At 38.3% G+C, this 14,051-nt stretch overlaps 1 protein-coding gene across 2 annotated transcripts in view; it reads right to left on the bottom strand.

Moving 5' to 3' along the window:
• Positions 1-6,076: 6,076 nt before the first annotated feature.
• The window catches only part of ATP6V1H (ATPase H+ transporting V1 subunit H), a 51,908-nt gene continuing 43,933 nt past the window's right edge, over positions 6,077-14,051 (bottom strand). For both annotated transcript variants that reach the window (XM_050892260.1, XM_050892261.1), the window contains one exon: positions 6,077-7,401. In XM_050892260.1, the coding sequence (XP_050748217.1) occupies positions 7,341-7,401 (61 nt within the window). In that variant the 3' untranslated portion in view covers positions 6,077-7,340. The remainder of the gene's footprint in view (positions 7,402-14,051) is intronic.

Genomic DNA, 14,051 nt, shown 5'->3' with positions numbered 1-14,051 from the left:
GCCTGGTGTTTATGCCTCGGGGGGAGCAGGTTTTCCTGCGGTCATGGTAGAAGAGAGAAAAATGAAGCTGTAGGTCTGCTTACAGAAGGAAACAAGTTGGCAGCAATGAAATATATTCAGCACAAGACATGCAACCCCTTCTGCTGCTTTGTTGGCCTCCCAGAAAGCGAAAAGGTTAAGTGGGAACAGCAAGCAGTTCTTCACTGCCCTGGGAGTCAGCATTTGTATCAAGACACAGCATGGAAGTAGGGTTAGCCGCATTCAAGAGAATAGGGAAACTGCTACATGTGCACTACGCTGAAGCCTCAGCACATATTCTCAAGGGGTTTGGTTTGTTCGTTTTTTCTAAGGTAAGCAAGGTGGTAGCTGTCTGTCTATCGAGAGGGGGAAAAAAGCCATCAGTATCAACTCTTTTACAACTCTTGCAAGGCCATACAAGCTGTTGACAGCTGAAGTCCGGCTTGAGAAATCATCCTCCATTTGCTGATCTCTTTTGGAATCCATTTACCTGACGAACGTCCCCAATTCAAATACTTCAGGGGAATCCAGATTGGGCACAAGGGAGAAGCAAACAGCTAGAGATGTTGCACCACAGGCATTTCAAATTAAATACGGCTTGAGACACTGAGCAAAGGGAGGAGTAGATGGTGCAGAGCAGTCTATTTTGACAGAGACTAAGACTTAACTTGCTTTTGTGTAAGTTATTAGCATCACCTACACAAGCTGCAATGGAGTCCATTTCAGAGTGTTTCTCCAGAAGTGGTTTACACTTCACTGTTACTGATTTATGGTAAAAAGGGAACTGATGAGAAAAGTTACCTTTGTATTATTTTTTTTATTATTACTTTATTTCAGAATTTTATTTTAAATTGAGAATACATTACCTAATTCTGTCAGGCTAGGAGTCCAAGGCACAGAGATTACATTTCAAGTATCATGCTGCTGATACTGCAGAGCCTGGATCTTGAGAGATATGACCAGAGTGAATACAAAATACTTCTGTTACAAGCACTGCATGAAAAAGGTTTTCAAGAATATGCTCTTCAGAATCATGATTTTCCAACATCTGTTTCTCAAGTCATGTTGGGGCAGGAGGTGGAGAGGAACATGTTAAAAATCTATTGATTTCAAGTATTATACTTATTGTGTCTGGTGATCTAGGATTACTTCATAGTATGAATTGGCTTTTTTAACGCAAATTGTGATTTGCCATATCTGCCTACAACAAAAGTTTAAACTACGCTAACATGAAGCTGTAGTCTCACAGCCAGTGAGAGATGTGTGTGCATCCCCATTGCTGTAGAAAAAACATCTCCATCTCTTCAAAATACAAACTTAGAAACCCAAATTTGCATAAACATAAAACTTTGCAAGTGACTTTACAAAACAAGGAATGAATGGTCCTTACTCCTCAAAAATAAAAAAAAGGAGAGAGAGAACAGATAGTGACAGCAACTGTGGCAGCACTGAAAAAGACCCAATAGAGATGACACTACAGAGAGAAGTTCTGCTTAATTATTTAAAATGGGCACTCAAAAGAGGTTTTTCCCCGCATAAAGCATTGAGTAGCTGGAGACTAAAGTTGGATCTAATGGAGTTTATACGCAATTTTGAGGAAATGGAGAACAGTTAACTCAGTATCTACAAGTTAAATAAAAACACCTGAGAAAAGTGGTCTTTAATTATGTGACCAAAGAGGCATCAGGTGAAGGAGAAAAGAACAGCCTTGCAACACTTCAGAACAAGAAAGAGGCAGAAAGAAAAGAAGGGGGGGGGGACCGAACAAAGATTATGTAAAAGAAAGGAAAGCCAGAGAAGACCAAAGGTTCATCCCAGTGCAAGAGATGCAACTGTACATGACTGCGGACTTTTCTCTCATGCAGTGAACCAGCTAATAGGAAATTCAGGCTGTGCGTTGAGGGCAGGGACACAGGATGGAGAACAGAGGATGAAAAAGATCTCAGTGGTTTGATGGAATAATCCACTACTTACCCTCCATGCTGAGTTGCAACATCAAAAGATTCTCATCAAAATTATCAATTACTCTACTGGATTAGGAAAAAAAGACAAAAAAAAAGAAAGACTCCAGCAATCTTGAACAGAATTCCTTTCATCTCCAGAAAGGGCACAAAGGCATGAGAGGACAAACAGGCTGTTATAAAGAAGTTACAGTGCCTAGTTCCTACAGGGCAGTCAAAGCCATGAAGCATAGGCTCGGCTTTGCCCCAGGTTAAAGGCTATTCAGATGGACTAATAAAATTAAGGTAATGAAATGGAAACTTCCATAGAAACAAAATCTAGGGAGTTTAATGCATTCTCTTTAGACGAAGATTTCATCCTATTCCAGATTTCTTAGGAAAAAATAAGCACAATGCATATTAAGTCAGGGATGATAAAATTTAGTAAACTTAATGTCTAAGTGAAAAAAAAAAAGGGGAAGTGATCTGGACTTAAACAGACTTGCTGGATTAAGAGCAATAGGATAAAAATTTTGACGCTTCCTTTAGAAATAGTATTTGACAGAATTTGAACTGCAATGTATAAGAAAAACAAGCAAAATACAACACGACAGCAGAGGCATAAATAGCCCTTTCTTATCAGAGAAAGATAACTTAATTTTTTCTAAAACATTTCCCTTATTCTAGGTCTTATTCATCATCCACTTGACATAGTACCACAATGTATTTAAATTGGGAAATACTACCAATTCTAAGACGAATTAGAATATAATATAGAAAGAACTAGATGGCACTAAGAACTGAAATAAGAAGAGCGGAGTGACATCCAGAAATACAACAGAAGGTACCATTTGTGCACTTCGCGCTAAGAATTTCTCCTGTAAAAGGACTTCACCAATTGAAGACATCCGAGATGGATTTCAGTATCTCACCAGTGGTCTCATGCCCGTACATTTGGATAGGAAAGGACCAACACAGTTCAAGTGCGCTAGCTGGGGAAGCCAGATACAAAGGGATTCTTTGTAAATGCTTTGAGATTAAAATATCCTATGATCTCCTAGCCAAAAGAAAGTTGCAACACTGAAAAATCTTGAAAGAAAAAAAACATTTCTAAAGGTTATTTTTCTACTCAGTATTTTATGTCAAAATTATTTCATCTTTTTACTTGATGACCAAAGTATCTTGCCCTGTCTTCGCATGCATCCACAACCAAACTATTACCTGTAATCCCCACACTGACAGACTTATAATCTGAAGCTGTATTTTAGCCACCTGCACCTGACAGGCTTGTTTTGCACACTTCCTTTTCATGGAAGTTATCTAGAGAACGATGACCTTTAAGTCTGCAATTTATTATGTTTTCTTGCTACAAAATAATCTGATATTGTAGCGGTTCTGTGATTTCCAAATCAATAGGTTTTAACTGTCATCACCACAATCAGCTACCCAATTTCTTTGCACATTTTTTGGCAGACCTGGATGTGTGCAGACTTTTTAAAATAGTTTATATGACAACACTGAAAAAGTTATTTAAATTTTCAGCTTGACAGTTTTGTCTCTACACAGAATCCAAACAAGGCAAACTAACTGAAGAGCCTCGAAAAAACTGTATCATGAATACGCACATAACAGCACCAAAGATGACTCATGAAAAATTTAATTGTTCCCTTCTGCAGATTTAGTTTTTGTGCAGAGCGACAAATTGTGCACTTCTGGGAAAATCTGAGATTATCAGGTTAAAAAAAAAAAATTGTCCCACTGCCCACTTTTATATGAAGAGGGATTTTTTTTTTTTAAGTTGTCCCCCCCCCACCCCCGAAATTACATTCCCATAGCACAGATATGTTCTTGGATACAACCAAGTAACAGAAACAAGATCCTCTGCGTAACATTTAGCCATTACTCCATCTCTTGTTTTTTATTAGGCTCCTTACTAGACAGTTACTTAGCTTACACACAGCAGCAGGGCCCAGGGCCAGGTCACAAAAAATATTCTTAAACAAAGGATATTGACAGTTTTTAGCACATCATTTGTGTTCAGCAATGTCTGATACATCTCAGAACCAGCTGTACCAATGAAATATGCATACCCAAAGGTAAGAACAGTTCCCAGGTACTCCCTAAATGCTGCACCTAACATCTGCAAGCAAGGTTGCTGCTTTCTGTGGTATTTGAACGATGATACCCTTGACCATCTGAAAATTTCAACAGCAGTTCATTTTGGAGTCTAAGAGGAAGTGAATATAATTAAGTTAATAACATACCTGATCATCGTGAGAGCACTAGCTCTGTTCTCAACTCTGACGCTGCACATGGTTCTAAAAAGACAGCTCACAACTACTCTGCAGAAGCTGCCTCTTTTGGATAGAGAAGAGTCAACAGGATTCCTTCTGACCCCTTGTCACTTACTGGGCTAAAACTAGCATGTCATATTGACAAAAAAACCAAAAAAACACACAAAAAAAAAACCCCTGACCCAGCAGGTCCGAGTATTAGAAATTTTTGACAATCTTCACTTGTTCGCGCAGGTGCACAAAGACATTTTTTAAATTCTGATGAGACACCGAAGAGAGGTTTGATGCAGCGTGGTACATCCAGGGCCCAGGCAGCCCGTCTCCTGCTCAGTCCTGGTTTGTTTCTAGCAGAGCAGCTCACACTGGCCAAGACCAAGATCTGGCCTCCTCTTCATCCAGCTGCAGGCCTTAAGATCTCAAGTGGCTTGTGGGAATAATAAACATGCACTAAGTATATGATTAAAGCATTTTCCTGCCTTAGTTCCAGATGTCAGTACTGTTCTTCATCATGCTTCCCCTCCATCCCACCTGTGACAGGTTTAAATTCTTTTCACAGTTGCTGCGTCTTGCAAAGTTACTCAAATTTATTTCCCATTTAGATTTCAGACCGAGGCCAAAGTTTAAAGAAAATCATCTAGGCAGACGTACCATGAAAAGCAAAAGAAACCTCAAATGTAAAACTTTAAAGTCAGCTTATAAAGATTTCAAAGACTCAGTTACTTTCATTATAAGAAAATTAAACTCCATTTATTCTTGGATGCAACATAAGAGTGAAAACAAAAATTAAGAAAATAGAGGAAAATTTCATAAAGAGAAGATTGATTACCCTAATTTGGAGGAAGGTAACTGCATCTCCTCACTTTAGAAGCAAGTTAGTCATCTGGTCCATGGCAGCTAATGTCCAGTCATCTCTAAATCTTTATGTCACCAGAGGGAAGGAAAGAAGCTGCTGGCACACGCTTCTCTTCCTAACACCGAGCTCTACCCACACTGTCATCACACGTCCCTGAAGCGTTCAATCTGCCACCATGGCATCTGCCTACCTGCCCCATGCCAGATTTTGGGAGAATGAGGCTGAGCAAGTTAAGTGAGCTAATGCAAACAGGGGAATAGTAAAAACAGTGCTCAGTAGCAAATGCTAAAGCTAATCATAACTTGTCAGACAAAAACCAGATGCAGTAGAAAGTTTTGTGAATTAGTTGAAATTCAACAAAAGCTTTTGGTTGAGTTTCCCAATTTCCAAGATTAAAAGCTCCAGGACAGCTCTGCCCCATTTTCTCTCTTGGGACGATGGATCCAAGGCCTTCCAGCCTTGTGTGACACAAGAATCTGACTTGTAGAGCAAGACATTTGGTGCTAAGAATCCAGTTTTCACTCTGCATGCATTTCAAAGGCCATACTTCAAAACAAAATCTTACCTGGTCCGGTGGACTGTACACTTGCCAAGTAGCCAAGACACACAGGATGTACGTCCTGCAGTTTAGCTTTATCAGAGAAGAACCCCATTCATGCACTGACACCACCGTGTGACGCAAACTGAAGCATGAGAAGCAGGGAAGACTCGGAGATTTATTTCAAGAGCATTCAACTGACCCAAGATAAAAAATGGCAGTGTAGGTGCACCCTTGTTCTCAGCTTTCCACACCACCAGTATCCCTCATCACTGTGGCAACATGCAGCGCTGAGATAAGATCCACTCAGATAACCCTCACTCCAACTAAAGTCAGTTTAATTTTTTTCAGGCTTCAGCATCTATCCTCACAATACTAACTTCAATGTCAAAGCCTATGCCTCCTATATGCAGAAGTAAGCAATAGTCATTAATCTACACAATCCAATTTTAATTAAGCAGGCCAAGAAATCATCACAAACTCTCATCCCCTAAAAGTCTTCTCTCTCCATTGCAACAGTGGTCAAATTTTAGTTACATATGATGAAAATCCAGACTGGGTAAGAAAAGTTTTCCCAATTTGTTTTTTTACTTGATGACGAAGTACCCTAAGCTTCTTCAGAGACTTGCACCACACAAGACTACCGATGAGATTAAGTCATGTTTTCTCATCTTTTTGTTCCATTCTAAAAATGAACCACAAGAATATTAACTGCTTAGTGTTGCAAGTGCCTGGAGCCAAGCTCCTATATATGCAACAAGACTGTTTTCACATGCCAATCCAATATCATCTTTGATTTATTGATGCTTACATCCTTTTTACTATCAGGAGCTACAAAATACAGAAAAGATTGATAGCCAAATTATTTGGCTAATACAAAGGAAATACAATAGATTTTAGAATGACACCAGAACCCTAACATTTACAAGTATTTTCAATAACAAAAACAATCCATGAAATTCCAAGTTCATCAGTTACTGCACAGTTATTAAAAAAAACCAGCTTGATCTCTGATCTACAGCCTTAACACTGACATTACACAGCTTCACTAATAATCTTAAGTGCATCAATTTTCATTAGAGGAGTGTTCATTTTCTTTTCCTCTTCTCAGGTCCAGATTTTTTAATGTAGTATCTAACAAGAGGGAAGTACCCCACCCCCCCAAAAAATGCCATACATTTCCTTTTATATACAATTTTAACACTACTTTGAGACTTGGTATATATTGCAGTACTGATAATCAACATTTCTCAGGCTATTGCATTTCCTACAGAACACCAAGTCAAAGCTTTATTACAAAGCTTTATTAATTTGTCTGGAGACATATAGGGACTACTTGCTTTTCTTGGAAAGTGACAACACTGATAACCCACTAAAAGAAGAGAACAATTTTTCTAGGCTAATTATAACACAGAATTAATATCCTTAATAACATTCTTTATTATGAGAATAAATACATAAACCAAACGCAATATATTAGCCACATTTCCTCATATACATTCAGAATATAACAGGAAGCTAATAGGCATAATCATCAGAACTAGTTGAACAAACAAATTTTTTTACTAAGCCAACAACACTGGAGGAAAGCTGGAAAGTTTATGCACTAGTGGCAGGCAAAGAACATGTAATTTCAGTGTTTCCTTGATATTAAAGACAAACGTACTGTAGATATAAGCATGAACTGACGGAAGTGTTTAGCTCCGTGCGGTGGCCGTTTGAGGTTGTTCTGACTGCAACTGCTTTCCAAGGTATTCCCTGAAATACAACAAAAAATTAGATTGAGAAACATTCCAGAGAGTGGGGAGTAGGATAGCGGTGGGAAGTGTGAAGTAGAGAAAGAGAAAAAAGCTTTAAGTTTAGAATTATTCATTCAAATAATATCAACTGGAGCTACTATGAGAGTACCTAAGGTTTAGGCATCCATCAACTATCCCTCTGAAAATAACGTATGAACCAAACATCAACAAAACTGTCTGGAAAAAGAAAAAGCCTAGTGGTAATACTTAGAAGTCCTGGCAACTGTTTCAGAATACCCACAAAGCCCACAGATTTTGCTTGCTGAATATACATATTAGAAGCTATGGCAAAGTATTTAAAGAGATCTCTTCCCATAACCCAGCTGCATGAACACAAGTAATACTGATGGACATACTGGCAATTTAACCCATAGGCTAGCAAAATAGACACTGACTGAAGAATTATATGTTCAAGTTGGAAAAAAGAAAAGATATCCAAGCCAGGCCCACTGTATACCAACACTTTCTTTAAAGTGTTTTCCTCACCTGTATTCTGAAGTGCACTAAGTCACTTATTTCATATCTGTCCTCTCAACACTGGAACAAACACCCCCCCAAATTCTTAGTATTTGCCTTGAGCAACAACATCTAAATTCTATGGAAAAATACTGCACAATTCTTCTGAATGTTCCCATCTTTCACTGTCTCCTGTGAAAGCAGCTCAACGCTTCAAAGAGCCACAAAGAAACTGAAAGAGGTCTTTAGTAATATCTGGGTTGTTCCTTGTTACAGAAAATAAACTTCAATAATTGTAGCACTGTATCAGCTGAAAGAGAGGTTTCAGGACCTGTGAAACATAGGCGTTCTTATTCCATTGCTGATCGTACACTTAGCACCACAGTTTTTCCTCACTACACAGGTATTTCAACCTACACAGGTTAAACATTAGAAGCAGTTCAGAGAAATGATGTTCAGAATGAAGCCTTTTTAAAAAACAAACAAACAAACTCAAGAGTATGCACTTTTGCTTTATTTAAAAAAAAGGAAAAAAGATCAGGTCTTATTGCACGTTTCAAAAACTAGTTTTCAGTTTAGTGTCCTGTTGAACAGCTATTCCCTATGCATTACAATTCCTAATGCACAATGAAGTTTAGCATCACAACTGTACCACCCAACAGCACTCTTCTCAGTTTTAAAGTTAAGTATCTAGAAAAGCAAAACTCCTATAAACTATAATGTTAACTTCAAACTCCACTACCAAAGAAAATAACACATAATTTGTATGCTGAGCCATATGTTATGATTTAGCACCTTCCTTCACAGCTTTATCAGGTGTTGCTGCAGGATCACAGTATTTTAATGCTTGGGCTGCACTCAACAGGTACGAGTTTTGATCATAATAGGTAGGTTACCACGCTCCAAGTAGAGACTGCTGATGGCAAAGGAAATGAGCTGCTCTCTTGTGGTTTTGCAGGACTCAAAATTGTACCACCAAAATAAACAAAATTTGACAGCCATCCAAAAACACAGCCAGCAACTATGGAAGGGCTTCCAAACTCAAACCTCCTTCTGCTCCCTCAGTGTTTTGTTTTTTTTTTTTTTCTTTGTTTCATGCCTATATGCATGTACTGATTCTAGTATTTCCTGTCTGACATCCAGCCTTGAAAGCAACTGACACTTGCTGCATACATGGCTCCGCTCACAGCATCACAAGCCTGCAAAGTTATTTATTCTTAAAGCACACATGAACCACTTTGAATGTGAAATTTCTATGCAATTATTTAGGAGTAGGAAAATCAATCAAGCTAACAATCTCTAACAGTACAACTATTGTATAGCTTACACTGGTTCAGATGCATGCTCAAGACTTACTAAAATCCAACCATAGTGCAGTGTATTCAGCAAAAATCTCTGAGAAGGCAGACCAGTAGCACATTTTGTAGGTACTTAGTGCCTTAACAGGCATATTCAACTTCTAAGGACATACAGTAGATAGTACAGTACCTTCCCTACAAAACCTTTTATTTTGGTCATTCATTTGCAGGTGTGAGATTTAAGTCCAGGGACAAGGAAAAGCTCTTATCCCATTTCCGCATACAGAATGAGTATCTGCAGTTACTGCTCTACACTGCCATGCTGCAAACCCAGGTGAAAACCCCGTACTGTCCCTACCCCATCGCTTCTTTAGCCACCACCAAGGGCCGCTGAAATACAAAAAACTTGTCCCACCTGCTGTTCTAAGTACCAGTTAATTTTCTATCTGGTTATCATTTCCAATTGAGTGTCATTGGTTAACCTAAGACAAGTTCTTGCATGGTCTATGCCGGATGATGAGAGGGACTGGCAAGAGGCCAATAGGAGGGATTTAGACAGCTTCTCAACATGAAGCTTTCATGTGCAGCCTCAGGAGAGCACACTGACAGGTTATTCTGCCAGGCCTTTGGTCACCTCTCCCTCCCATCTTCCACTAAAATTCAAGCTACCAAGAGTAGCTTCAGTAGGCCCCTGTTCTCCCTCTGTTAAAATACATACCAAAAGGACAAGAAGATTCAAGTATATTTTTTTTACGTACTGGTATTTCATCACATCAGGAGGTTAAGTAGCACCGTAAGCTTCAATCTTCACACATAATTTGGACATAGGTGTCCATCACCATGGTATTACAAATCAAGTGTCTTAAGATTTTTTTATTTATCCTGCACTGTTACTTAGTTAAATCTTAAGAGAAAAACTGGGATTTTAGAATTACTGTTTACCCCATATAAAATTACCTTTAAGAATGCAAGCATTCAACACATTGCACTATAAGAGCATGTACAATGAAAGGAGGAGGATAGATCTTGTCACCAAGATAACAAATCACTTCACAAAATATTCAAAACACCATCTGACAGATTATAGATGCAAGCTACAATGGAAAGTAATGAGGTATTAGACCCGATTTTTTAAATTACAAGCTATAAACCCATGAATATTTATTTTGTTAGTCCTTCCTTCATAACTTCAGAAAAAGACGACCTTTACCATAACAAAAGTATTGTGGTTGGTCTTTTGCAAGCACATCAAGTTTCCAAGGTGGTTAAACTCAGAAGCAAAAGTATATGACATATGAGTGTGGCCACTACTGGCAGAGATTCATGCATGCCTGATCAGCTCATATTATAGACTAAGACAAAACATATCCTGCTAACATTTGACATAGCTGAGCTTTGGGGCCTACATACCCATTGTCTTTCAACACACAATCTTACCAGTAATACCATTTTTCCCTTCTAACCAGGCCAAACAGATCTGCAGAGTGTCGCTCAATATGCGTTCTACAAGATGTACAAAATTCAAGTACAAAGTTGTGGAAAAAGAGCCAAATACTGTCCTGGCCAACAACAAATTCAGTCACCCATTCTTTCCACTAGGAAGCTGTCTTCTACCTTAAGTAGCCATTGTATTATTGTATATGATACTTCAAAAGCCAGTCAAAAGTAGTAAACATTTTCTCAATACAAATATACCAACTGTCCAGCCATTACATAAGGCTCATTTTTCTTTTAAATCATTTAAGGGGATGAAGGGAAATGAAATTCTATGTACCAGTAGTCCATTGATGTTGAACATGTTTACATATAATGCTTTATTCCTTAACTGCTTTCCAGAAAGTGAAGGAAAGTTACCGCATGCTTAATGGTGCTCCCTCAAGTCAATAAGCATCTGGAAAAGTCTGTGCTCTCCCACATAAACAGACTTACAATTAAGTACGTCATTTTGGTATACTCCCCATGCTGGGATTGTAGAGGTGAATTCCATGGATATTTTTAAGGCATCTTGCAACAGTTCCTAGTAGCACTAACTTGGAATCAGCGCTAGAAACCATGCAACACAAAACAAGGCAGCAATTCGTCCTCCAGCATTAATAATCAAGATGTAAAGTTCATTGAGCAAAGGCCCAAGTACCTCGGAAGTTCAAATTTGCAAGTGTAGCTCTTTGGAACAAAGAGTTCCACTTTGACCATTTTCCTCACACTGGAACAGAAAGGCCTTCAAAGGTCAGTTTTAGCCCCCTTCTGACTTCCTTCAACATAAAACCATCCTTATTACAAAGCAGATGAAGCTGGTCCAGACAACCTTGCATTTACAGTTAACTGCATTCAAATGTGAAACAATTTATTCAGTATAAATTTACAAGAGCACAAAATAATACCTCTGCGCTGCAGAACAGTGTCAAAACATGCAAGTGTAGTACATCACTTTTGAGAGTAACTACAAAATCCTCCATTTCTCAACTAGAGCTCAGATCAACAAAACTTGAAACACCGCATTTTCTCACTTCGTGGGTCATTCAGAAGTCTGACAGTGAGGCGTAAGTAATTTCCATTTGCAAATTAATCTTTTCATTCATATTAGAATAACCAAGTGAGATTCCTTCCACACTAGTAATTTCCCCTTTTTCGGGCCTATCTTCAAACACACGTTTTCTGTGGTATCCAAAGTGCTATTTCCAAGAAGAAAAGGAACTTAGAGGTGAATACATGAATTTGTTCCATCTCAAATCCTTATTCCAATTTGTTGCTTCATTCCATTTAATTTAATTGGTTTTGTTGGCACGAGAGACACTGACACCCTCAAGCTGAGATATACTTAAGTATCACGGTAATTGCAACAAATGCTTAAAGGTCATTTAGGAAAAGGCACAAGGAACTGATCCAACATGTAAGCCACCAAATTCAGCGAGTATGGAATAAGGAGATAATTGCAAACTGGCACAAGACCCTACCTGAAAATTTTATACTAATTTTCAGATTGAGCAAAAGGACCACTGTCAACAACAAATAGTCTATGATAGACGGGAAAGTTTTCAGGTACATACAACAGATTTCTAGAGGCCACATGCTAAAAGGAACAAGCCTTGCAGTTTAAGTAGTGCTACTTTTAGTGTTAGACTCCAAATTCCAGTGCAGTTAGATTTACCTGGCCTTCAAAGAAAACTGAAAATTCTTCTTTTTAGCAGGCAAGGGAAGAAAAGTAGATGAAGCACAGAAGAAAGGAAGGGTGAAATTTTCATATTCTCTCTTTTCTAACAACATTTATTTTAAATCTTGCTTCCAATTTATTAAAGAAGCAAGTTATCCAAAAAATATTTGATTGTCTTGAACATCTGTAACTTCTAGCTTGTTTTAGCAGACTGAGGTTCGTAAGAGGCAGAATGCTTTCCTTAGAGAAAAATAAAATCAATATTTTTATATTGTTCTTTGTCAATCTAAACATAAACCTAGAGTCCCATGCTTTTGAAAGTGAAATTGAAAAGCTAGTTCTAAAGAAATTCTTCCCCTTATGAAAGAGTACAGAAGTGTAATAAAGTTACAATAAAAAGTCTGCCACATGACTCGAGCCACTCAAAAGACATTGCCAACATACACTGTTACAGACAAATCATAAAGACAATGACAAATAATTAAACAAACAAGTTCACAGGACAGGCAGCAGATGGAATAGTTTGAACAGATAGAACAGTTCTGCCATCTTTACGCTGCATTTCCACTATGGGTGGAAATAACCTGGATTTGTTGAGACACAGACCAGTTTTAGTAATTTATTGTGGCTTCACAAATAGGTATTTGAGTTACACAATTGATGTATTCCCAGCTCTAAGCAGGCTAAACTGTCCCTTGAAAGCATTGGTCTTTAAGTGTTACACTGCTGCAAAAACAACTCCACAGATGTGACAATCCCTGGAACCTTCTGAGCAGTAGACATGAAGTGGCAACACCAGGACAAGGTTGCAACCGTCTCTCAAGTCCCCATCTAACCCAGTGGGGGACAAAGCTGGCACAGCCACCCTTGAACCCATTCCAGCCATGTACGCCTGCCTTTCTCATGAGGCACTCATCCAGGCATTCTGGTAAGACAGTATTTTTTGTTCATTTAACTCTCAAGTTAATTGTTTTCCACTAATAAGCTCCCTTGAACCCGATTACTGCAGCGTCACATTAACACTAGCAGTGGCCGGGAGAAAGGCAGGTGGAGCTGGAGAGGGGCCACCACAGATGCATTTGCCTTGCCACGGAAGTCAGTAAAGAAAAAAAAGAAACCAGGCTCAAATCAAACCTGGAGCTATGTTAATATTTTGTTCCTGAAATATAATATTAACATGTCATACTGCTGGGTCAGAAATTATTCCAGTGCTTATTTTTATATATTATTTTATATATAAAATATATACTAGATATATTATATATCTTTTTAAATATACAATATATATTTTATATATTACATGCACTGCTCTTCACAAAAATAAATAGAAATAGTACGGCTATGAAACCAGTAAACTGAGAAACAAAGACATCTTCCTAGAGAGCTGGGCTGGGAAGACTGCCCAAGCTGGAGTGCTACCACAGGAAAACCACAGTGCTCTTCTGTCACTTGTTTGCTGAATACAATTTTCTTCCTTGACTCAGTGGATTAATGCAATACGAAGTATTTCATGGGAAAAAAAGAAAAGGTGTTAAAGATTATAAAATATTTGTCTATTATACCAATGCAGACCATAAGCAGTGCTGAAGGTAAGCCAGCACAAACAAGCAATAAAAACAAAGCAGAAATAAATGTATGCAACAGAATCACAGCTATTTTGACCAAACAGTTTGGGCCTCCACCACATCAAATAGAAGTTTTTAT

This window comes from Gymnogyps californianus, chromosome 2, assembly GCF_018139145.2.
Source record: "Gymnogyps californianus isolate 813 chromosome 2, ASM1813914v2, whole genome shotgun sequence".
Classification (NCBI taxonomy): domain Eukaryota; kingdom Metazoa; phylum Chordata; class Aves; order Accipitriformes; family Cathartidae; genus Gymnogyps; species Gymnogyps californianus.
Note: the sequence above shows the minus strand (reverse complement) of the source record. Positions and strands in the feature narration are given on the sequence as shown.